This window comes from Planococcus citri, chromosome 3 (assembly GCF_950023065.1).
Source record: "Planococcus citri chromosome 3, ihPlaCitr1.1, whole genome shotgun sequence".
NCBI lineage: Eukaryota > Metazoa > Arthropoda > Insecta > Hemiptera > Pseudococcidae > Planococcus > Planococcus citri.
In genome coordinates this window covers 6,604,468-6,631,335 of record NC_088679.1, presented here as the reverse complement: position 1 = coordinate 6,631,335, position 26,868 = coordinate 6,604,468, and the positions used below count along the sequence as shown (strand labels likewise).

General features: G+C 32.3%; 1 protein-coding gene and 1 long non-coding RNA gene across 2 annotated transcripts; one reads left to right on the top strand and one right to left on the bottom strand.

The window, feature by feature from the left end:
* Positions 1-12: 12 nt before the first annotated feature.
* On the bottom strand, positions 13-23,431 carry Zip99C (Zinc transporter Zip99C). Its single transcript, XM_065358162.1, has 7 exons — positions 23,328-23,431; positions 22,816-23,259; positions 22,538-22,651; positions 14,761-15,107; positions 6,135-6,255; positions 2,085-2,240; positions 13-1,409 (listed from the first exon to the last, which is right to left on the bottom strand). Exons 2-7 carry the CDS (start codon positions 23,069-23,071, stop codon positions 1,231-1,233), a joined length of 1,173 nt encoding a protein of 390 aa, XP_065214234.1. The 5' UTR covers positions 23,072-23,259; positions 23,328-23,431; the 3' UTR covers positions 13-1,230.
* On the top strand, positions 6,730-10,879 carry LOC135841277 (uncharacterized). The gene is made up of 2 exons (XR_010557872.1): positions 6,730-7,206; positions 10,460-10,879. It is a non-coding gene; the product is annotated as an uncharacterized LOC135841277 (long non-coding RNA).
* Positions 23,432-26,868: the final 3,437 nt, after the last annotated feature.

Sequence of the window (26,868 nt, the reverse complement as noted above, 5' to 3'; positions counted from 1 at the left end):
AAAACACCCACGAGCAAATAAAAATAATTACATATATTTTAAAATATTACCATAACATGATAGAAATACATGACATAAACAAAAAAGTGGTACATATCACATAACATTTGAAAATTTCAATTAGCCTTTAATCAAAATACAATTTTTTTTTAAAAGAAGAAAATAAAAGAAAAAAAATCACATACAAAACTCACTGCTAAAACAACATTCTTTAAAATAGGAATAAAATGTACTCGAATTTACATACATTTGAAAGAGAAATTATACAAACATCGATACGCGTTTCGATGTTTTCCCTCTTTCTTTATACACGAGGGGAAAAAAATATTCAACGAATTAAAACATACTTTACGATAAAAAAACATTATTTTTTATTCCTTCTCGAATATCATATAAAATACTTTTAAAAAAACGAAAAAAATACCTAATAATTAAATGGCACCATTAAAATAACGGTAAATTGACTCGCTTCTAGACATAATAAAATTTGCTCAACCTTTTTTTTAATTCACGTCTCATTCTCTCACCCAATCTTCTCTTCATCGGCCATCATCACAGCACTTTTCGAGCATCAGCAAAATGTAAAATGAAAATTTTCTCCACGCGAAAATACTGTTGAACATAGAAAAATACATCTTTTAGCCGCATTCCAGCGTTAAAGTTCGCCCATTCCGAAACATATATAGAAATATACAATAAAGACTAGTTAACAGAGCAGAAGACGTTAAGTAAATTTGTACACAAAAATATACGAAAAACAAAACAAAAGCGGTATTCGTAATGATTCGCGATAAATTAGAAAAAAAAAATAATAGGTAACACGCCTTTCTAAACGCCTCCATGGCACTTTCATCCTGTTTCTCTAAGTAGGTAAAAAATATCAACGGTAGGTGTATTTTTAACCATCGTCGCTATCACAACAAGAACAATCGTGTAAATAATTTTGAAAGAATCTTATAAGATTCAGAGTCAAATTTTACAGTAGGAAGAAGGAAGATCTCAATGGTACGCAATCAATATTCATACGGGGTAAATTAAGTATTTTTTTTTTTAACGTATAGTACTTGTAAGTAAAATAAAACAATTTTAACACGATGTGTCGCTCCTTTGGTTATTACAAAATGGCTTAAATCTTGTTTATACTATTAATGTACATGTAAGTAAGTATACGGTTTACGATGGTGTATAATTTAAGACTCCCGATTTCTTTTCTCAAAAGAAAAACAAGATTCAGCCTTCGATTAGAGTCGTCAGCAATGCCATAACAGTTATGCCACTAGCCAATGAACACATCTGTTTCAACGATTCTTTAGGGTTCTTCTCGTCCAACAGTTCTGGTAACACGGTAACCAACGCTATATGCAAGAAACCTCCGGCTGTGAATGGTAGAATCCATGAAGTACGCGCTTCTGTAAAAATAAAAATAAAATTTAAAAATTAATTAGTTTAAATTCCATTTTTTAATTTAAAAAAATAAAAGGAAGGGATTTCCAAAAAAAAAAAAAAAAAAAAAAAAAAGGAAAATCGTTTAAAACATCGATTTTAAGATTTTTGCACACTTGTGTTTGAAAACGAATCCCACAAGGTGATTAAAAGTGCCACAAACGAGAAAATAATAATTCAACGCTACTCTCAAGACCTCAAGACGTCGTTTCCGTTGAACGTGGCAAGCCATAGAGAGCCGAACAATAGCTCGATTTAGTATACCAACTTCATTCATGACGAAATTCGACCAAATGACATTGCTTATAATTATACACGCTTATGTCCTTTTATAAAAGTAACAAAATGTGTAATGAACAGAACTATATAAAGCGATAAATTTGGTAACACGAATGAAAAATAGCTTCGCTATCTGCCTGTCTGTGTCTGTGTCTGTCATTTCGTATACGTACGTAAATTACCTTCCCTTTGAGAATCGTCTGTTACGCAATTCGTCGAAAAATTGTTTCATTTTTTCACGATCATTGAACTCTACTTTACCAGAGTATATCGTAATCCTGCCTTATATATTTATAAACTACATATGACCAAAATTCAAGGACACGAGGAATTTTTTTTTCAATCGTCTGCTTGATACTCACCAACAGCTGAGGCACTGGCACTAAATGCTAAAGCTGTAACAGCTCCGAGAATACCGGCGGATGCGGTGTAGATTTGAGCACAAGCTGCATCCCAGCGAGAAAATCCGGCTCTGAGTAGGATGGCGAAATCTCCGACTTCGTGAGGTATTTCGTGAACTGTAAAAGAAGTGAATAAAATCAAATTAGAACATGCAGATAAAATACTGTATATTTTAATGTAAAATAAAACATAGAAACTGAGAGGTCTATTCGAAAAAAAGACCCAATTTTTACAATATTTCAAACTTTTTAATTTTTGTGGGTGGGCGGGTGGCGGCTGGAACAACTCCGAAGATTTTTACTCATTGAGCCAGGAGATTTTCGAAAACTTCACAAACGAGAAACATTTGTCACAAAGAGGTTTTTTCGGCCTAGGACTTGACCATATTCGAGGCCACCGAAAGGAGATTCAGAGTAGTCAGATCGAAAAAATAAATTGAAATCCAAACGTTAGTTCTTTCAAATTGTTACCAATAAACACTCTACTTCGGTTCTGAATTTTTAAAAATTTTACAACAAAATTAGAAGTCATCTTATAAGTTTTTTCAAGAAGGGTCAAAAATCATAAAATCATATTTTTAAGATCAATCAACATGTTCAGCCCTTCAAAGCAGAGCTCTTACTTCATTTTTTCAAAAAAAAAAAAAAAAAAGTTGAACCAAAAAAGTTTAAAAAAGTAAATAAAACAGTGATCAAAAATGTAACAAAACGTGAGCTACACATATTTAAAAGTAGATAAAAATAGTAAAAAAAAATCAGAAGATTCCAATTAGAAATTAGAATCTACAAATAAAATTCGATTGAGATTTTCACAACTTTACCAAAAAATAGTAGGTACCTACTTTTTGACAATTTTCAACAAAAAATGACAATTTTGAGCAACTTTGACAATTTTAGAAAAGGACAGAGCTTTTTAGGAATTTTTGACGAAAAAAATTTTCTCGTTATTAGTAATTTTTAGAAAGAATTGTGCGGCTTTTCGACAATTTTCGGTATAAACGAGAGACTTTTTGGCAATTTTTGGAAGAAAAAGCGAGATTTTTGAACAATTTCCAAAAAAAATGAGAGATTAGAAATTTTTGGCGAGAAACGAATTTCATGCAATTTTAATAAAAAACGAGACTTTTCATTACCTATTTTCAACAGATACTAATTATTTCAGCCGAAGTCAGAGCTTTTTAGCAGTAAATTAAATTTTTTGGCAAAATAGAGTTTTTTTAAAGTAATTTTTTGTCAAAAAAGAGGCTTTTTGGTAACTTTAGCCGAAAAAGTGATTTTTTTTTGCAATTTTAGGAACTTGGAGACATTATTTTCAAGATCCATCGACTTTTCCTGTTTTCTAAATCAACTTTTATTTCAAAAAAAATGTTTTTGAGCGTTTTTGAAAAATTTTGAGCTTTTTTGAAAAATTTTGAGTATGATTTGAATTTTGAAAAAATGCCACCCAATCAATAAAAATAGATTGAAATTTCGCAAAAAATTCAAAGACTTCGACAACAGTTTTTTTTTGGCATTTTAGGTGAATTTTGAGCCCAAAATGATTTGACATTTCAGCAGAAAATCCAAAATTTACAACTATGTCGTAAAATAAGATTTGAGGGTTAGTGACCAAAAAAAAAAATTCCTGACTTTTTGACGATTTATATGCAAAAAAGTCCGTCTCAAAAGTTCAGGAATCGCGACACACCCCCTCCCTCTATTTTTTCATCTTGATCCAATAAAGGAGCCGTTTACATTTTAAACAAAAAATTGCCATCATTTTAAATTTCAGTTATCAACTTGAACAGGCCCAAACAATTTCGGAGTAATGTGGAGAGGGCAAGATCGCGATTTCTGATCCATTTCAATCTTCAGCTTTCCACTTGCATCATAACCCCCCCCCCCCAAACGCCCACTCTGAAATCGAAAAATGTCGAAGACAAAAAATTCAATTGTTGAAAAAAATCAACACCAAAACTTTAAACGCATTTTTTTTAGAAAACTGATTTTGGTCACTATGCTCTTCGACCTTATTCCACGACACAAGAATTCTGAGCCCAAAATTCAGTCAATTTTCCAAATTATAATAATTGAAGGGTTCCTTTCCAAGTCGGCCTAAGTCCATTTTTTTCGTTTCGAGAAAAACACAAATAAGTGTTTTTCTCGCCCTTCCGCTTCAATAATAAATGATGTGATTATATGGTTGTGAAGCTTGATCTTTCTGCTTTAAAGTACCGTATTCGTATTTTTTTAATTTTGCGTATTTTCAGCTCCAGAGCGCGTCAAACAGTCAGAAAAAGTGGACTTAGGCCCATTTGGAATTATCTGATGTTAAAAATTTCGAAAAAGAGCTGAAAAACTCGTTTTTTCAAAAAAAAATTCACGAATCATTAATTTAATACATTTCTGAAACAATTTCATTCGAAGCACCTTCAAATTTCGTCTCTCGAAAATCGTTGAAAAACTTGAAAAAAAAACCGGCACAACCGCACTTGTATACAAATACTCGTAAAAAATGGATTTAGGCCACTTTGGAATAATCAGCTGTTTTTTCGAGCCGGCAAAACAGCGCTCCTGAGCGAAAAAAGTAACGCCAGGTGTTGGGACAAGGTGATAAAGGTGTTAACCGACCTGTACCAGCAGATGGCGCTGCTAACTCAAAAATGATAAAAATGGACTTAGGCCGACTTGGAAAGGAACCCTTCAATTTTCAAAAAAATCAACAAAATTTTAAGCTGAAAATTTTTAAAAAATGTTAGAAAAAAGTTTTCATTTTCTAACAGAAGTTTCTATAAATTTAGAAGATCTGCATGTAATTTCAAAAATTCTAAAAATCATGATCCCATTTTGGGGTTTAGAATTATTTAAAATAGTGTAGAAAACATTTTTTCGAAATATTCGAATTTGACTCAAAATTTCAAAATGTTTTGATAAGTCGCATAACATTTCATCAAAAATCTCAAAATTTATGATCATTCAACATTGCTGAAAACAATTTTCGTCGAAATATTTGAGTCCCTCAGAACATTTCAACTCATTTTGACAAGTCACATGACACCTTTTTGAAAAATCCCGAAAACCATGACCTGAATTTGTGCTAAAAACCCTTCAACAAAATTGCTTTCAAAACATTTTCGTCAGAACTTTCACAAATCATGACTCAGTTTCAAGCCCAAAATTCTTCAGTAATCTCGAAGAATATTTTTGTCAGAATATTTGAACATTTCGGAAAATTTCAACTCGAATATTTTTTTTAAAAATATCGAAAATTATGACGAAATTTTATGTTCAAAATTTTACAAAAATTCTCAAATTACATTTTCGTTTAAATATTTGACTTTGTTGCAAAATGTTATCTCATCTCTTATCTCATTTTGACAAGTCGCAATGTCACTTTTGAATAATTCTACGACAGTTTATTTTCACTCAAAACTGATGAGAAGGGAAGGGGGGTTGGCAAAAAATCACACTTGATGGGCACTAACGTCCCATTATGCAAATGGATAGCTGAAGTAAACATATATTCGAAGTGAGGGGAGTGACAAATATTAATCTGTAAAAAATCAATATTTTCAAAATTGAGTTTTTTTGGACCCCACCCCCCTCTCCTCGTGGAACTGCAAAAATCCAAAATACTTGACGCTTTTTATGATTTTTTAGACTCATAGCTAAGAAAATCCAACTCAATTTGTGGTGCCACAAAATTTCAAGCCAAATTAAACTTCATGGAACAAGAATTGATGAAAGATGTCAGGAAAGCTTTTATATTTTTTGAATGTTTAAATTTCATCACCTCTAATAGCTAAATTATTTAATGAATTTTGGGTAAAAAAAAAACTGAAAAATTTTCAAGTACAAAGATACCACGATTTTGAAAAAAATCGCGATATCAATAGTTTTAAATAAAATTTTCAACAAAACAAACCAAGTTTGATTTATTTTTATGGCCATTTTTTCGCACAATATTCAAGTACGAGTACATCAAAATTCAATAATGATGACGATTTTCATCCAGTTCCAAATTCAACTCACCTAGTATAGCGAAAGTGGTAAAAACACCGACTCTGGTCGACAACAAGAAACTTCCACCGACCGCTAATCCGTGGGTAAAATTATCGATGGAATTTGCCATTAAATTCAAATATCCGCTAACCTGTAAAACACGAGAGAGAAAAAAAATCTTTAAGCTTAATTTGCAAATGGTTTCTAGTTCTACCTATTCGACGAATACAATTAATGCGAGATCTATTAATAGTAGCTACACGACGGTCATCGTTATTTCGTCCTCTAAACATGCACACACGCTGCAGATATTGTTCTCTTCTCATAAGCAGTAACTAATACGACACCAATACCGTACATCGAGCATTATTCTTTTTTAATGAGATCTCTTTGTTGGCCAAATCTCAGTATTGTGGCCATTTTGCTAGCAAGTATTACGAGTACAACCATTCATGACAATAATCTTCTCATTAGGATATGACTTTTTTTTTCTTTCTTGGGAAGATCAAACACCTCTGATTTTTGTTTTCAACAATCGAGCCAAATTGCTTTTCAAAAATTTCACACATGTTTCTGAATCAGTTTTTAAAAACTAGCTCTTATTCTAACCAATTGAAACGTACGCTTGACACAATTTCCATGGAAATAGTCGAAATATCACTCTAGGGTGTCTTTCGTTTATCAATTTAGTACTACGTATTTACCATAAATACCTATTTGAAAACTCACAGCTCACATCGAGGAACTGCTGTTTCAAACTTTTGCAAACAATACAACCGTATCAAGACTGAAAACATTGAAAATGTGATAAAGAAAAACGACGATAAAAAAACACACTTCGGTCATACATATTTCTTCTTCAATGTCCAATACGCATATACGAGCAGAGCTTCGATACTTCAAAAACTTCTACGTGGATTTAAAATACCTACTAAATTCGTTATTTCTGCGAGCCAAATAATTGCTCGGTGATTTCAATACAGATAAAGCCAAAAATCAAAAGATCATCATGAATTTCCTGTTCTTGATTTTATTTTTATTCGTCGCTTACGCGGTGTCTTTCCTTACAATGGCTGTGATGAATGCTTATGGCGATTCCTCGGTGAGTATATATTGACACGTAATACGATATTATTATGGAGTTGGTGTTGGTTCCTTCGTCGAACATGTTTTATCAATTTTTTACTTTCAAATTTTATTCCGTTTCGAATGTTTCATTTTAAATTTAAATTGAAACTTCATCTCTTCACATAGAACATTTCAGGAATTCAGGATAAGATGATGAAATCCGCACTTTGTCCAATTTTGAAAAAATTCACCCAGAATGTTAGTTTTGATGTAAAACTATCTAATTTTTTATTATTTGACCCCCCCTCCCCCCATCCTAACTCGAGAAATGTTGCTGTTTGCCACTGGACTATTTTGTTTTTACCTACTCATGTTTGAGGCCCCAGAATAGAAAATTGCCATTTTTGTGTCTCTTTAAATTGAAACTTCATCTCTTCACGAAGAGCATTAATTCAGGATAAGATGATGAAATCCGCACTTTCTCCAATTTTGAAGAAATTCACCCAGAATGTTAGTTTTGATGTAAAACTACATATCTAATTTTTTTTTATTTGACCCCCCTCCCCCCATCCTAACACGAGAAATGTTGCTGTTTGCCACTGGACTATTTTGTTTTTACCTACTCATGTTTGAGGCCCCAGAAAAGAAAATTGCCATTTTCGTGTCTCTTTAGGTAGGTAGGTAGCTAGGCACTTTTCTTGAAATTTCATTTTTTTTCAAACATTTTGACCTTGAAAGTCCAAAAATTAAAAAATACGACTTTTTCTGGCAATTTAAAAAACAACTTTTGAAAGAATTTTTGAAAAATATCAAATTTGGTGCAAGGAGAGATGGGGAAAAGAAAAAAAAGGTCATCATTCGTGTTATATTCCTCAAGTTTTAGTTAAATAAGATTCGAAAATTCAAGTTTTCAGAATTCAATTTGATAAATTCAACATAGAAATTTACAAAATTTTGGATTAAAAATAGTAAAAATCTAAATTTACGGTTGAATTTGGAAAAATTTTTAAATTATTATTCACACAAATACAAAAATTTGAAATTGAGTTTACGCGAAGTAAGAAAAAAATATAACTAAAATTTAACTAAATAAATCTCAAGTGCCGTAAATGGGTTTGCAAATCAAAAATTGAAATTCTCGAATGATCTCGTGAAAAATTATAAAATGTGTGATAAAAAAAGTTTGTTGACTCGAGAGTAAAAATAATTGACCAATAAATTAATTCGCGAATAGATTCAATAAATCTCAAAAAAAAAAAAAAAAAACAATACTTGAAAATTAGTGAACAGAATAAATTGATACTGTAATACACAGATGTGCTATGTTCACGTTTTATGAAAAACGAGTTTTTGATATCGTTGGATTTGTTATCAAAAGCACTACAACCTGCAAAAAAGTGCTTTGTCCAATACTGTTATCATTACCAAGTAAAAGTCTGTTCTGTTTCACCATTAATACAGGAGTAAAGCAATAGCTGTCCTGTAAAATTTCAAAGCACGTCTGTGTATTACAGTATCGAAATAAAACCATGAACTCCACACAGACAAAATTCTGTAACAAACTTTCAAAAATGCAAAGTAGTCGAGAAACGAATTGTTAAACAGAACTCAAAACAACTGAGAGTCTATAAAGTCACCCTAATTCTATTTATAATAAAATTTGGTTTGTTTTGAGAGGGAGGGCTTCGAATTGGGCAAATTGGTAAGACAGTTTGATTTAAATTTATTTTTGGAAAGGATCAAAAGGATGCGCAATTTCGAAATGCGGGTGACATTTATGACATCGTAAAATTGCAATTTGGAGGGTGTGTGCGTGGGACAAATGAAAAAGGGTTACAATTCTGAATAATTAGTAAGTGATAAAAAAGTCGTAAATGTCATATCAATGTTTTGAATGTACTTGTGGTTAATTTTAAAGGGGTTTAAAAAGTATACTTAGAGCTCATTAGCTCTTATACAAATTGTTACAAGTGTCAACTTTTTGGTATATGTATGAGAAAATATTAAGGTATTCAAAATTTTGGTTTTATCATATTGAAAATGATCGCGAGCGTGAGGGCTTTTACATGAGACCAGAGCCATAAAAGTTTCAAAATTTGACATTTATGAGAATCAAATTATCGTGTGAATCGGGGGTGACTGTGGGAATCGAAGAGCCCACAGCTATAAAATTTTACTGTTTATTAATTGACTCGAAAACAGTGGGTAAGTGTTTGATTTTAAATTTACAACGCTTAATGAATTTTGAAAGCGTGAGTATTTTGATTTAGAGTTTTAATTGAGTTAGGGGATGAATTTGAGTTGAACCGAGCAGTGACATGATAAAAAATTAACGAATGAATTACAGAAGTTGAAATACTGAAATCTAGCCAGAATATTACATTCGATGGAAAAATTTTTCATTTTCAAAGAGAAATCAGAAAAAATAAAAAAATTCTAAATTCAAAAAGAAAATAAAAATTTACAAATTTTTGACTGGATGAAAATAGAAAATACAGGTTTTCTGCGATTTTGGGCTAAAAGTACCACTTTCTTGAAAATTTGGAAAAATTGGCAAAATAAGGATTTTTGGTCTATTTTTGATAAAAATGGCGAATTTTTTCCCTACAATTATGACAAAAAGCAGAACTTTTTCTAGAAGGAATTATTGTAAATTTTTCAATTTGGGGGCGTCAGGAGAGGGAGGTCAAGTCAAAACTTTTTTCATTTTAAAACAGAAATAGAAAAATTTCAAAATTTCAAAATTCTGAACGATTATTGAGGCATGTTGCATCAATTTTTGAGCTCCACTAAAAACATTTTTTACCTTAGGGTGTAACTAAATTTCTGAAAAAATTTCGCAGTGAGACCCCTCCTTGTTTTTTTAAAACGAATTTCTGAAATTTTCAACCTCCCCCCCACATCCTCATCAACTCAAATTTTTTTGTGATGGTTTTACAATAAAACTAACATTTTGGGTGAGTTTCGTCAAAATTGGAGTAATGAAGATTCCACCATCTTATCCTGAAAGACTACGAAGTATTCAAAAAATTCAATAAGTATCCCTCCCTATCCATATTATTGGCAATTGAAAATCAAATATGGCAAAAAACGTAATTCTTCGCCACAAATAATTGAAATAAACGAATAGAAAAAAAGAAAGACCTGCTAGTCCAACTACCACCCTCTCCCTAAACCTCAAAATGAACAGTCGAGAGCCTAAACTTGGTTTCAAGAGCATAGAAAATATGTATCATAGCAAGGTCTACCAAAATAAATAATAATTCGCGTGTTTTTTCCTCCCTCAGATATGACGATTCCAATACACGAACGACCATCCTGCTGTTATCGACATGAAACTGCAAATTGCTACACCCATCGGCTGTATAAACACTTTTCATCTATTACGACGACGATTTATAGAGGAAAAATTTGAAAAAACACGTGACGTAAACAGGTAGATCATATCGCCGATACCCTCAGGCTTCAACTACATGTATACACTGTGCAGTAAATGGTAAATTAATATAAACGAATGAAAAAACATGGGAATTGGGAGGGATATATAGAAACATGAAATTTCCTGACAACAAAAGCAGTCCGAATCATTTTTTTTTTTTTTTTTTTTTCTAAACTAGAACACGAAAAGTTATTTGTATTAAACGATTGCACATTGTACCTAAAACTATAACAAAAAATATATTTGCACACGTTTGTGTTTTTTTTCAGCAATTTTTTTTTTCAACGATGGTAAAATTTAAACTTTGAACACAAACGATGAATTTTTGTTGGTAACCATGGTGGCGAATATTACGTACATAATTTGAACCAGATAATGTCATGTTTGACGAAATACCCAGTCACAAATTTAGACAAACAGCTTTCTGTAATCGAATTTTAGCTGTTGTCTGTTATCAACTATTATACTGTTTCCGGGTATGATTCATTAAGAATTCTGACACAATTAACCACAAAAATCCTAGAACATTAACTAGAAAATTATTTTTCTTCAACAAAAATTCAACAATTTGCCAACATTTGCTCACAATATAATTAACTACGAGTATTTTCATTTTTAGTCTGTTCATCGTACCTATAGTAAAATTCCATCATTATTCATAGTTCTTAATAACAAAAAATTATTCAACAGCTCTTTTGAAATTCCCACTAAATACACTTTTGTTTGATGGACATATCCAAAGTGGTTGGCACGTTCATTTATAGGTAGGTACCTAAGCACCGGAGCAGCGAGCACTTTACATTCTACGGTCCCTGATCACGAGACGATAATTTTTTAAACGAATAAAACACTACCCAGAGGAAAAAATTTCAATTAAACGAACTACTCTACTGGTTTTGGTCGATAAAACGCGCAATACAAACAATAGAGATAAGCAGTTTTATCAACCGTCAATTAACTCGACTATGGTAGCGTGATACTTATGGTCAGAGCTATAGCTATCGTAAAAGTGTACAGCATACTTATATCGTTTTATATGGGTCCAGAGAGTCAAACAGCCAACTCTCGTTATTTTATTTGCGTTCGCAAATCCATTATGTGTAGGTGTTTTATTCGAAATGATAAATGGCGCTGGTTATCAATGTTTTACAAAATGGCGCTGGTAACTGGTTTATTTTATTCTCAATTAGTCAAACTATTCATTAGGTACTGAGAATTTTAAGGCTAAGGGATAATTATGTTGAGAACGAGAAGTCAACTTGGCATAATTTTATTCCTTTGAAGGGACCATTCCGCACCCTAAAAATATCGAAAAAGTTTTAGAGCATCTTAAAACTTTCTCAACAATTATATGAGACAAACCTTATTTTCAAAAAAAGACTAGAAAAACGATGAAAAAATGCAATATTCTGACAAAAGAGATGAGAATAAACAGCAATTTTAAAAGTTTGACTCAAAAAAGTGCACTTTTCAGAAATTTTGATCAGGAAAAGGATTTTTTGCAAATGACAAAACGACTACTTTTTTTTGTTTTGGCAAAAAGAAGAGTTTTTTGTAAATTTTGAAAATGTTTAATTCGGAGAAGGAAGAGGAGGGAGCCGTCAGTACTTCAGTTAGAATTTTTCCAATTTACAAACTGAAATGATTAAAAATTATGAAAGAAGAAAGTCAATGGAAAACATCAAAGTTTGATGAAAAAAAAAATATGACTTTTTTTGGCAATTTTGGGAAAAAATCAACTTGAGAATCTCTGAAAATTTTCAAATTTAGTGGAAAGGACGATGGGGAGAAGAAAAGAAGGAGTTTTACTCGATCGAAAACTTTCTAATTTTCAAACAGAAATCAGAAAAAGTTTTAAAAATTCTAAATTTAAAAATTAAAATAAAATAGGTAATAATATATTTATTATTTTTGATTGAATGAAAATGGAAAAAACAATTTTTTCTGCAATTTCGGCCAAAAAGTGTATACATACCACTTCCTTAAAAATTTTGGCAAAAAGCAGAACTGCTAGAAGAAATTTTTGAAAAATTTTCAATTTGGCGGAAGGGAAGGGAAGGAGGGAAGGGAGGAGAAGGGACAAGAAAACTCAAGCCAAACATTTTTTTCATTTTCAAAAAAAAAATCAAACAGATACAAAAAAATTGAAAACAGATTCTGAAACATGAAAATTTAAATTTTGATCAAAAAATGAAAAATAATTATTTTGTTTTGCAATTTTGAGCAAAAATTCCAATTTGCACAGAAGCAGACCTTCTAGAAAAGGTGTCTGAAAATGTTCTAATTTGTTTGAGAAGGAGGGAGGGGATACAGGAGAGTCTGTAGTTAAGTCGAAAATGTCTTCTTTTCCAAACAGAACTAGAAAAAAAAATGTAAGAATTCAAAATTCCGAAAGAAGATGAAAATTTAACAGAAATGAAAAAGACAATTTTTTAAAGCAATTTCAGTCAAAAATAATCTTTTTTGAAAAATTTCGAAAAAATTGACAGTAAAAAAACAGGATTCTTGAAAGGAACGGATGAAAAAGTTTCAATTTGAATGGAATGGGAGAAAGAAAATAGAGGGTCATAAGTCGAGTTGAAAATTTTTATTTTTTAAACAGCGAATTAGAAAAAATGAAAAATTCTGAAAGAAGATAGAATTTCCAACTTAAATTGAGAAAATGAAAAAAGAAACAGGATTTTTTACAACTTTGGGTAAAAAATAACCCTTTATTTTGCAAATTTGGAGACAATTGACAAAAAAAACAGGACTTTTTTGGTCAACTTGAGCAAGAAATCATTACTTTTTCAAACTAGTTTTTAAAAATGCTTCAATTTAGTGAGGAGGAGGAGGAGGGGGAGGAGGAGGAGGAGGAGGAGGAGGAGGAGGAGGAGGAGGAGGAGGAGGAGAAGGAGAAGAGAGGGAGGAATCATTGGCAAAGTCGAAGATTTTGGAAAAAAATTCAAAAATTCAAAATACTGAAAAGAAAAGAAAATGAATGGAAAATTTAAAAGTTTATAGAAAAAAAATGTTGGCAAACGTTGGTAGAACTTTTTTGTATTTGAAAAAGTAGTATTTTTTGAATTTTTTGAATAGTTGGCAAAAAACCATGTTTTTCCTTGCAACTTTGGCAAAAAGTGGAGATTCTTTATTTTGAAAAAGTTGACAAAATAATAATTTATTTTTGGCAATGGCTTTTAAAAGTAATTTTTGAAAATGTTTCAATTCAGCGATGAGGGGATGAGAAGGGAGGAACCATTGGTCAAGGTGAAGATGTTGGAAAAAATAAAAGAATTTAAAATTCTGAAAGAAACAGAAAATCAATAGGAAGTTTGATATGATAGTCTGATTGAAAACAAATAGTAAAAATAGGATAATTTTTTTCGGCTTTGAAAAAAAAACAAAAATTTTTTGCAAAGCGGTATTCTTTAAAAAAGTTGGAAAAAGCGAGATTCTTTTGCAATTTTGGCAAAAAAAAAAAAGAATTCTTAATTTGGTAAAAAAGCAGGATAGCATGACAAAATGAGTAAAACCAAAAATGAGTACAAAAATTTTCTTTTTTCACTGACAAGAGCAAATTTTCGCTCAACAAATAACAGAATTTGCTGAAATCACAAAAGAATCCAGAGACTAAACATCCTGACGAGAAGGAATTCCTCGATCATCACTCCAAGTGCAAAACTATCTCTAGAAGGCGTTGATGCAGAGAATTTCTTTCAATTGGATAACCACGCGAACTAATCACCTTGACTCTATGCGATGACCTTAATTACTACAGACGCGATACGAAGAGCCATATTTTGTTCACAACGTATATTATCGAATCCGCCACTTCCTTATTATTCCACAATAATTCGTTCAGCACAAGCTGTTATTCGTATTTTACGTACTTCTCGTACCTATTCAATATAATAAATTCCCTCATCGTTTACAAAACCATTACCAATACGTATCAATATCTAGTACATATGTACATTTTCCTGTTAAGTTGTACATTCATATTTCATACTGCTCTTCTCTCGTAAGATATCGATCATAATTATTTACCAACACTCAATTCTCACGATGACAGTAATGTAAGAATATCTCACAATAAACCTTTTCCTTTTTCTTTGGCAGAGAAAAAGCTACTTATAAGCTATACAGAAATGAGAAGTTTTCACTCACATGTATATTGGATGGCTTCTTCTCCAAAGGTCGACTTTTTTCCAAATTATCATTATTGTTATTATTATTATTGTTGTTGTTTGCGATGGTGCCATTTATCAAAGGTTTGATTATTTCAGCCGTTAAATCGTTCAAAATGAAGCTACTTTTTTTACGTCTAATAGAGAGCGATTTTTTGACAGCGTTTTTCTCGTTCTCAAAGTCGCAATCCGCTTCTAGTGTTTCACCTTCTTCTTCTTCGTTGTCTTTTTCAAACGAGAACATTTTTTCAATGATGATGAACGCCAGTAACCCGGCTAATACCCATAGGCCGCAAGTTAAAGAGGGTTGATTGGTTTTTGATGTGGCTGCAACAGAATCCAGAGAGAAAGATCGTTAAAAATACGAGTACGTACAAAGTCTACGAACGATAACAATCTGTAGTCTATCTATTCTACAAATACTTTCCGAGCAGATGTTTCAATGTGTTATACAATAGTGTGAAGGGACACACACAGGGCGAAGAAAGGTTCGAGTCGAATAAATACATATTTACTCATTGGTAAGATTCACGAGGTTAGAGATGAATTAAAGAAAGTATACTTTGTGTGTGCTAATCTAATATTGCACTGCAGGTATCTTTAGAGTCTAGACTGATGCCAATAACCTTCGATTTGACGGAGATAATGAGATAGGATACATCTAGACTAAAATTTTCCGCCTTCAGTAGCCTTACTGGGTGTTCAAAAAAGCAAAAAAATTAGTTTTTCCTTGTACAAGGGAACGATTCGAACTTGCAACTCTCAAATTTGAACGAAATCGAGCTAGATTGAAAGAGCACGTTCTAAAATTCCTGTAACCAAAATTTCAGGTCCTTGAGTCAATTTTTGGATTTTTAGAAGGTTTTTTTTCAATATTAAAAAAAATCTATTCTTTCAATTATTTCACAAAAAACCAAAATAAATTTTTTATAAGTATCTTCGACAACTTTTATACAATTTCTTCGACTAAGATGTCAAATAAAATGACTCGTTTCCACGATGTATATTTCTTTTTCAAACACACTGTTCTAAAAAAGCTTTCAAATCCGCAAACCACTCTTGAATTTAACCTATATTTCGAAAAAATACAAGTTTGCTTAAATATTCATCTTCATAAACTATATACTAATTGATACCTCTTGTATTAATTAGAATACCTTTGTGGCTTCTTTTCTTTCAACATACCCAACGTGAACCTAATTCTACAATTCTCAGCTAAAATTAAAATCTCAAACGTCGATCAAAAGTCCTCAGGCAATATAAAATCCATGCAAAATATACCATCATAAACGCACGTGGCCTTCTAACACTCCCCACGAGGCACTAGCGGAAACCTAAAACTTCTACACGGAAGTATAGTCATCCAACGAAGACGGAACCAGTAGTCTCGTACATTGCATGGACCATGCACATGTATGGAACATACTACATATCAATGACCTATCACTATACCTGTGTGTTTATTTACGAGTATGTATCAAAGAGGTAAAGAAGTATATTTCTATTTACATTATCAATAAGCAATTTTTCTGAATTTCTTCACACATCATTTGAAAAAATTACGTACGATTACAGAATTAAATTTAGTTCGTGTGGTGTATCAACAGTACCACAGTCGAGTTCGCGATTCAAAACAGTACTCTGAAGTCTGAAATATTAACCAAACTCGATTTGTTTGTCTGTGCACAGCCATCGTAGTTCAAACATGCTTATTTAACCTTTACATAACGATGGGTCAAAGGGAATCGATTCAGTTAATTGCGAACTCGAATCGAAAAAAACAATAGTATTTTTAACACGGAAATTTAATCACGTGGTCGTCGCATTGTACCGGCCATTTTTCTGCTGCTCTGGTTTTCTTATCATCGACAAATAATATTCTCCCAGTAATCTTTGAACAGCCACGAAACGAATTCCCAAAGGAATTAATCCTACCCAGCGAATAATGTTCATCGACCTTCACGAAATATGGTGCAATTTTGGTGAAAAATAGATCCGCTAATATCACCCAAGAGGCTACCTATCTAAATTGAGGAGGTGCTGAAAAAATCAGACAGGTATTTCTAAAATTACAAAATATGAATTTAATCTTTTAATTTACCTAATATACGAATGGGTATTAGTCAATATGGAAATGGAGAAAATTTTCCAATCCATGAAGCCAAGCAGGTAATTAAAACTCTAGACATTTTTGTAATTTATCGACTGTCATAGTAGCATCGTAGTATGTAGGTATGTACGTCTACGTAGTATCTATAGCATCGCGTAGTAAGCTAAAAACACTCATACACGACTGCTTGAAGAAATAAAACGTCATTCCTCTTCTTTCTCGCGTGTAATTCGACTTTTCAAGGTCACCCGATGCATAAATTTATCGCATTTGGTAGTTAAAGGGGGGAAAAAACTTCGCGATTCGTGTTTATCATAACTCGATTTATTTTCATTTGAAAGAAACTATACAAAGATGAGAGCAAAAAATTGATAAATGAAACAAGTAGTCGGCTCAACTGCGCAAAAAGATACCATTTATGTTGAAATTATGTACCTATAACCTACGTAGAAATGGAGCCACGCTTACTGGTTCTGGGTCTGACTTTCTGGAGAATTGTTCTATTTTTCGTGCCACTGGAGCGAATTATCCTCGAGAAGGAAAATTTATATAAATTAGGATCGAGCAGAATTCGTAAAAAAAAAAACGAGAAATATGTCTACAAAATCGAAATTATCGACGTCGAAATTCGTAAGTAAATTTACAGTGTTTTTTGAAAGAAAATTTTATAAGAGAAAAAACGCAGATGCAGTACGGGAAATATGAGGAGGGGGGGGGTAACCTCAACGAATCATTTGGAAATTCTGTAAATTGAACAAAATTTGCATTAGGTTGATGGAGTTTGAGTACGAATGACCATGAATTGAAATTCGCGAATGTCCAAATTTTTAGGAGGAGTTGGAGGGACGAAAAAGGTGAAAACAGTAAACAATCGATCATCGATGGGAAATTAAAAGTTCCAAAACGTATCCAAAAATCAGTCTCCAAGAGCAATTCGAAAAAAATAAAACCAAGTAAATTGACCTATACGAAGTTGAAATTTGCCAAAGTGCACCCGAAAAGCACTCTAGAAGTGCATATTTAGAGGATTCACACTTCTTAACCCAACTTAACCTCTTTTCAGCTACAAAAAGTGGTTTTTTTTTGCCCCCTTTTTTAAATGATTATTGATTTTGTGTCATCGCTGGAACCTTTCCAAATTGATCTAGGAGGTTGAAATGTGGAATGCACAGCTAAAGGCTGCTCCAGATATGCCTTTCGAGGATATTTGAAAACATTTTCAGCTGTCCAAAATAATTTTTAGATTTTTGACCAATTTTTGAAAATTCAAAATTGACTATTTTTAAGCATTTTTTTCATTCATATTTATTCAGTAAAAATCACAGGAAGTTCAGAAACTAATATTGCAACTCCTTCAAACTAACACTTCAAGTGTTCTTTTTCTTGGCCAGAATATTTTATAATGAAAAAATTCAAAATTTTCTGTTCATGAAGACATTTTTGAAATTAGCACGAATGGTTTTGTTTCGTCTGAAATCACCCACCCCCCCCCCCCCACCTGCTTAGGGAATTTACCAATTCAAGATTATTCTTGAACTTCCAGCGAGATTTTCGAATTCTCCAGAAGTTTAAACATTTCTCAAAACGGTGTAAAAATTAATTTGGGAAACTCAAATTTGAGTTGTGGCTTATTCTCGACCTATTAAACTAGTTCATCTACATTTTGATTTGATTTCCAGACGAACATCTCAAGTGTTTTTTTGACTAGAATACTTTACAAAGAAAAAATTCAACAATTTTCTGTTCATAACAAAATTTTCGAAATTTGCACGAATGACTTTGTTTTGTCTGAAATCCCCCCCCCCATAAGAATTTGATCAAATTGAGTCACTCTAGAGTCTCCGGTGCGATTTTCGATTTCTGCAGAATTTTATATTTTTCCACAATATGACGTATAAATTAATTTGAGCTACTCAAAATTAAGTTGTGGCTAATTCTCGATCTATTTAACGAGCAGAACTACATTTGACCTTTCTAGGCTGACACCTCAAGTGTGTTTTTTTTGACCATTAAGAAAGAAATTAAAGAAATTAAAAATTTTCTGTTCGAAGGGGAATTTTTTGAAATTTGTACGAGTAGTTTAGTCTCGTCTAAAAACAACCCTCCAAATCCAAACTTCACGATTTCGAGTCATTTTAGAGCCTCCAGCGCGATTTCCAGTTTCCTCAGAATTTTAAAAATTTCTCCAAAAGGGTGGAAATTAATTTGAGCAGTTTAAAATTTAGTCGAGCCTTATTCTCAACCTGATCAAACCAGTTTATCTATACAATCAAACTGATTTCCAGGCGGACATCTCAAGTAGATACGTTTTTTGACCATTAAAAATATCAACAATTTTCCCTTGGAAGGGAAATTTTTGAAATTTGCACGAATGGCGCAGTCTTGCTCAAAATCAACCCTTAAACCCGAATTTCACTATTTCGAATCATTCTGAAGCCTCCAGTGTGATTTTTGATTTCTCCAGATGGCTTGGAAATCAATTTGGGCAACTGAAAAACTGAAAATTGAGTAGTGGCTCATTCCAGATCCATACAACGAGTTTATTTACATTTATCCCAATTTCCAAACGGACACTTCAAGTGAGTTTTTTTTCAAATTAATATTAAAACAGGGAATCGTCTCAAATGAGGAAAAGCGATTCAAACAGGTCGAGAATACGCTTCAACTCGATTTTCAGGTACCCAAACTAAATTTTCTAAAATTTTGGAGAGATCACAAATTCTGCAGGAGGTTTCAGAACGATCGGAAATGGTGAAATTCGGTTCGAGAGAGTCGATATCATTTCTAGTACTAATTTTCATTATTTTTGGCAAAAAAAAAAAAACAAGCAGTTAAACACATTGAAAAATCACGAATCGAAGAAAATGTGAGCAATTCTGAATTTTCAAAAATTTACCAAAAATCAAACAATCAATTTGAGGCAGCTGAAATCTCGTTTATGGAGGTTTCAGACTGGATCATTCCACGTCAATTCGACCAAGAACCCCTTTCACTCGATGAAATGAACTCATCACAAAAAAATTAAAATTCGAAAAGATTCAAAAAATAAACAAATTTTTATTTTTTTGTTGTGAGTGTAATTTTCATCAACTTTTTCATTAAATACGTCAGATAGAGGTCAAAATAAGACAACTGAATAATTTCAAACTTTTTTTAATGTTGAAATTGAAAATTGAATTTTTTCGAATTTTGATTTTTTTGAGAGGAGTTCATTTCATCGAGTGAAAGGGGGTTTTTCAACTTTTTCAACAGATACGTAAAAATAGGGGTCAAATGGGTCAACTTCACCTATCAAAACTTTTTTACATGTTTTAAATCAAAAAATCGCATTTTTTCGCAAATTTTCAATTTTTTTAAATCGACTTTGCGACATGGTGCCATCCCAATTTTTTGATATGTTGTTCAGCGTAAAAAGTTGTCCATATTATATTTTTATCAGAATTTTTGAGAGTCGGAACGATATGAACACTACGTTTCGAAACTTTTTGAGCTAATTTTTTGTACGAAAAAAAGTGGCAACACTGATTTTTATGATATCACCAAAAAGTCTTTCAAAACTCCTAACTATGGGAAAAAGCTCCATTTTGGTAGGTATCGCGGTTATCGAGTAATCCACTACTGAAATGGATGATATTTTAGGTTCACTGAAAACTTTGACACCCTCCTGGCTGCCTTTAAAAATGAGATATAGGGCTGCGATTTGCGCCAGAGGTCATCCCTTCGGAAGGTCTTTCCACAGGAAAAATTTCAAAAAAATCGCCGAACCCCCCTACCACTTCTTGGTCGAATTGATGTGGAATGACCCGACTATGCTAAATTGTCTAGCTGTGCAGATAACAGCTTTCCCACAAGTTAATTTCATAAAAGTATTCTAAGCTTTCTCATTTACAACTTTTTTTTTCAATAGTTAGGTACTTAAAACGGGTAATTCCCAAAACTGATTCAAAAATCTATCTTAACACCATCGAATTCTACGTATCAACAATCGAAAGGCAAACGTATAGTAAACTAATCGTTAGGTAAGTGGTTTTTATTTTTTTCAAAGAATGTTCACGAATAAAATTATGGCACCGTCAATTGAGATAATTTTCACGTACCTACTTAATGCGCATTATTCACCTAACATTTTCAACTAGCTCATTCCGTTATCGAAATAATGTTTTCACATACTAGTATTTTTTTCCCTTTCAAAGTTTTCAAAACATCATCGTTCTTCTACGAATTTTCAAAACAGAGTCGTCATTATTGCACAAAGATTGCAACAATATAACGAGAAGAATTATTCGTCGAATGATTCATCATCGAGAAAAACCTTTCCCCTTATCTTTTCTCGTCACCCACTTATGCAGCAGAATTTCTCTTTTCTCTACACGCGACGTTCAGGAAAAAATGAATAACATCGAGAAACATATTTTCATATTTCTCCCTAGCTCATGCATCATTGCTTCCGAAGATACACCAATAATTATTAATTAATTTCGAAAATAGCAGCGTAGTCATTAGCACATATATTACTCTTATCTCTTATTTATAAATGGAAGCTGATTATCAATATGTTGTGGTAAACCCATTTCCAATCACTATTTATTTACGCAGTCGTCGTCTTATATGTAAAGTTTATCATTTTCTTTGTTGGGAGCGTTGGCACGAACGTTGTCCGAATAAAAATAGGCGTATTTGTACATATATAAATACCGACTTAAATACTCTCGTAATGCAGCTCGTCGTAAGTCGTACGAGATACTATATTAACGATGCGAGGACGTTATGTATGTATATTTTCTATGCATACAAACACGCACACAACACCGAGTAAAAGAGATTTCTTCTCAATCGTTATGTACACGAAACTAGTTCATTATAAAAGATTTAATATTACGCTACGTCATATAGCTATACGAAGCAATTAATATTTAATCTACGGGGGAAAAACGTGTTCGGCTTCGGCGATCTTATAACTTCAACGTACATGTCAAATGGTCGCTTACACGATGACTTATTATTCGTAAATCTTCTCTCGTGCCACCTTTCTCTATGGATTTTCTTTGTTTCAAGACTACACGTTGATCTAGTTCGATTCGTTTTCCTTTATCGATAATAATAATCAAAAGGAAATGAGTGTGTACAGCGAATTGCGAAGTTTCCTCGACCGACGATTTGTTTTTTTGGGCTTTCGATAACCTTGAATGACTAATTACGCGACGACGATAACATCAGATTCTCTATACTCGTCATTTTGTGCATACAGAACAATTCTGTATTCGGTAAACTAGTCTTGCTCGATACGGTAAAAAATCTTCGTTCGTATACTGAAAGAAGAAGAAGGCACAGCAGGCTTCGAAGAAGCACTACCGTTAAAACAAGTTGATCGGATTAATAACACTTATCATCGAGTCGCATTTTCCTCACAAGAATAATGTTCACGCGTTATATGCGCTAATTACGAGCCATATCTCTGCGACCAGACCATTATTCTCGATTGTTTTATCAACGTACTTTACACGGATAATACACACATCGCTGTCGCTACCGCCGCCGAAGCCGAGCTTCTCTTATCAGTTCAATTCAAACAAAGCGATTTGTTCGTTCGATTCGCCGATAAAATAATTTACGATGCACGTACTGAGTACTGTGCTACTATACTCACTCGAACTAGGCGAATACTGATTGCCCCAAGCTTCGGGTAATAAATGCAGAAATACATCGCCCAATAATCCACCGACGGCGAAGCTCAATAATACTCTTAACGTTTTAGCTCCGGCTGAAACAGTAAAATAATCCCCAAATTACGTCAACGATTAACGTTATCGATAAATTATACACTAGCTGATAAAACACCGAATACCGATTAGCAAACACAGCATCGATATATCGGTTTTTCGCGCAGATAAAAGCGAATTTTTCAATTTTCAAAATCATACGTACTTCCAGTTTTTAATGTAGCTGTATCCTCCAGAGGTATGACTAGTAGAGGTAATATTCCACTCAATCCGACCAAAACGGATCCAAGAAGGGACATAATCCACGGCTGATAGTCGACCAAAACAGCCGATGAAATAGGTAGAGGTGCGTACGAATCCCATAATTTATCGTACGAGTGCCAAAAATAAGTATTCATATCGACGTTGTTATTAGCTGTTGTTTCGTTATATACGTAGAGTAATTCTTCACTTATTGACATGATAATTATACACGCGAATTGAGAGAAATATTTTTATGGAAAGATTACTATGAATGCTTCTTACAATGCACAGTAATCTTCACGACGATAAATTGTTAAATTTTGAACTACGGAGTTGGATTCGACAACCGCGCCAACAAACTCATTTTAACTGATAACCGATAACAACTGTAGAAAAACACTCGAGTCTGTAATCAGACATTCGTATTAAAATAAATCTCGATGATTTTATAATGTACGATAGATAGATACGAACCACTTCACTATGACAAAAGTCCAATGGCAACCAGCATGTGTTTTCGAGTAATTGAAAATTTTTTCAGTACAATAAACACAACACAACGCTCAATCGCAATTTATTTTTGACGTAATCGTAATTTAAAACGAGTAGTGATTACATGCTAGATTGCTTAGTTGGTGGTGGGTTGTTTCATGGTGAGGTGCTTGGAGAGCTTTCGTTGGACAAGCGCAGTTCAGCTTCAGCTTTTCCAAACTTTCAATATCAATACTCAAGTCAGGTTCTAAGTTCCCAAACTCAAATTGTGAGACGTACAGTCAACTGCCCTAATTTCGTACTCCAACAGCTTGTTCAATTTTTCTGATAGAAAATAATACATGAAAGTAAAAGCAAACACACTTTCTGATTCTGATTCTGATTGCTTGGATCATGGGCTGTCTTCCTGATGCAACAAGTTTTCATCTTATGCCATTCCTTTGACCATAAAAAATGCTACACACATATTTCGATAAAATAGAATAAAAAATGGTCCTAAATGATCATAATAAAGTAAGACTCGATGAAAGAAAAAAATATTCCATTCATTGATTTTACTATTCAATTTCGCTAGAAAAAATTCGAAAAACCATAAAAATCGAGATTTCCGTTCTTATTTTGGACTTCCAGTTTGCTAATAAATAAATAATTAAAATTGCTAATATTTAGACCAAAATAATGAAACATTTTAAACCATAAGTAATTTGATATTTAAAATATGTACGTTTCATGATTGGCAAGAAATAATTCAATATCACCAACATTAATATTATTTTATAAGAAAGTAAGTACTGAAAGACCTAATTAAGTAACTAATTTGGACACTTTCATTAAATTAAAAATTCTTTTTTTTCTCGTTTTAAACATTTTTACTGAAGCTTCGATCTGCTGGAAAGTGTTTATTATAGTTAAATGAACAAAATCTCTCAAAATTTATAACTTGATAGGTACATACTCAAAAACGATTCTCTTGATGATACCTTATTCTATGAAAACACAATCATAATGACAAACATGCCACTGAATTGCTTACTTTGAATAAATTCTTAAATAACATCAAAATAGTGTCCGAAATTAGGACAGTACATTAGGTTTATTTTGGTACTTACTTGAATTTCAGAATTTAAATGACAACTTTTTTGAAATTTCAATCTTGAAAAAGAGAAGCAAACAGACTCGAGCCAAACGAGGGCAAAACTGCAGTTATTTTTTCATTTGTAATATTTTGAGTGGGAGTGGGAATTTAAAAAATATATACCTATTTTGGTTTCAGTTTTGCTTTTTCAGTTTCTGAGGTTTTCAGATTTTAGTTTCACTTTTAGTCTTTTATTAATGTCTCAGTTTTAGTTTTAGTTTCATTTTCTCCATTTCAGTTTCAGTTTTCCATCACTGAGCAAAAGCTTGCAATTTAAAAAATTGAATAATAGATTTTTAGAAAGCCTACTTTGGAAAAAGAAAGACAAAAGAGGCCTGACGAGCAAAGCGATGAGGAAACAACTTTTCGAAAATTTATAATTCTAAAAGTAAATACTTATAATTATTTTTTTTACAAGAAGTAAAGTTTTCCACAGTTGAAAGTAGGAACAAGATTTTTCTAAACGTAGTTAGATAATTCAAAAATACAGGTTCTTCTGGGGCTCTTTTGGTAAAAGCATGTTTTTTTTAGCACTGACGTCAGAAAAACTCGGGTAGGTGGAATCCACTTTTCCCCCTGTGACAGATCTGAACTCGCGTTCACAGACCCTGCCCTGCATCAAGGACTTTCAGGCTCCTTTTGAATACATCTTTCAAGTTTCAGGAATCAGGATATAAAAAATCATAAATTTTCTAAAAATGATTTCGATGAAGAGTTGGAAAATCAAAATACCTCCCTGTCCTCCCTACCTACCTACATCAGGAGTTGCATGAAATGAAATCGAACACACGAATCACAGGTTGACGTTTTTCAACTTTTAAATATGCTTTTCCAATGTTCCTTTTTGGTCCAGAATTTAATTTGACATTGTTGTCAAAAAATAAAGTCACTTTTTTCCATCACTTGAAAGTTGAATTTTTGAACTTTTAGTTTCAACTTTGAGTCAAAATATGTCAAGATCAAGAACTTACGAAGCCCTTTAGGGGAAAAAATGAATTGGTCTGTACCGATGGGAAATTTTACGACCAAAAATTCTGGTTTCAATTATATGAATTTTTTGATAGGACGCTTAGTTTCATTAGTTGTCCCAAAAAATTAATTTCTACGAATAAAAATGATGAAAAAATGGGATAAATTTAGAACCTAAAAATTAATTTTGCGGAAAATTCTTTCGTAAACGAATTTTACGTTGGTTTTTTCCTACTCAGTGTGAAAAATCCTATCGTAATCGCCTTTTAAATTTAAAAAATCAAAAAAGCATTTTTCATGTCGAATTGTCGAGATGTGAAAAAAATGAAAAATGAAATGAAATGAATTGTGAATTCTTCCTCATGAAAACAACGCCAACGAAATGTTTAAAAATAGACAATCCGAATGTAAACAATTTATCTTCGCTGCGATTGGTTGTAGTTGTTGAACAGTGCAGCCACTTTAAAAACTAGTTGACTATAAGTTTTGATTTTGTTCGATTTTAAAATTTAAATTTTAAGAAAAATTGGTATCATTATTCAATTATCACGATTCATTGATTATTCTTTCCTCTAATTTTCATCAGTAATTTTGTTAAAAATCTACTGGGTGTGTAGATGGAAGTTCCATTCTACTGTGAACATTTTTCAAACGAATCAAGCAATCAAGCATAAAAGTAATTCAACTTCACAACTTGAAAAGACAAGATCAATGACCATCAAGAGCAAAATTCACTATACATAATTGCTTTCTCGATTTTGGATTTCGTTTCGATGGATATAAAATCTTGAAGAAGTAATTTATAGAAAATTTTTGAGTATCTAAAAACAATTTTCGAACAATTTTGTTGCAAAAATGGATGCCTCAAAAACGTTCGGTTTTGAATTGTGATGAATGAAGAAGCACCATTATAATGTCAAATTTCAGGTTCTAAATTTCATTTTTTTTCTCATTGGCGAATTTCAGAAATTTCAGTTTGGCTTACGAATAAAATAAAATCAAAATCTGATTCAATCGAGGTAAAAAAAAACTGAATTTTGAATTATTAGCATCTCATTTTCCACCATCCAAACAGATCAGAACCTCCAGATTATTAAATTTTTGTTTTGAATAAAATTTCTTCAAAAGGACCCAATAAATAAAGTTTAAGGCACCCTTTACAAACTCATAATTTTATTCATAGAACTCCTGATAGTTTTGGTGCTGCAACTTGAATGGCATGAGTGTCGAATAATTGTCATTGTTGATATATTTAGGAGGTCGATCGCAAGTTTGATAGTTGAAAAATGAAATTCTTGATCGAATAGGTACTTACTCAATTTTTCAGACGTGGGTACATTACAAGATATTTAATTTTTGAGATGATAAAATTAGAAAAAATAATTGAATATTTTCAATGATTATTATTAATTTTAAAAT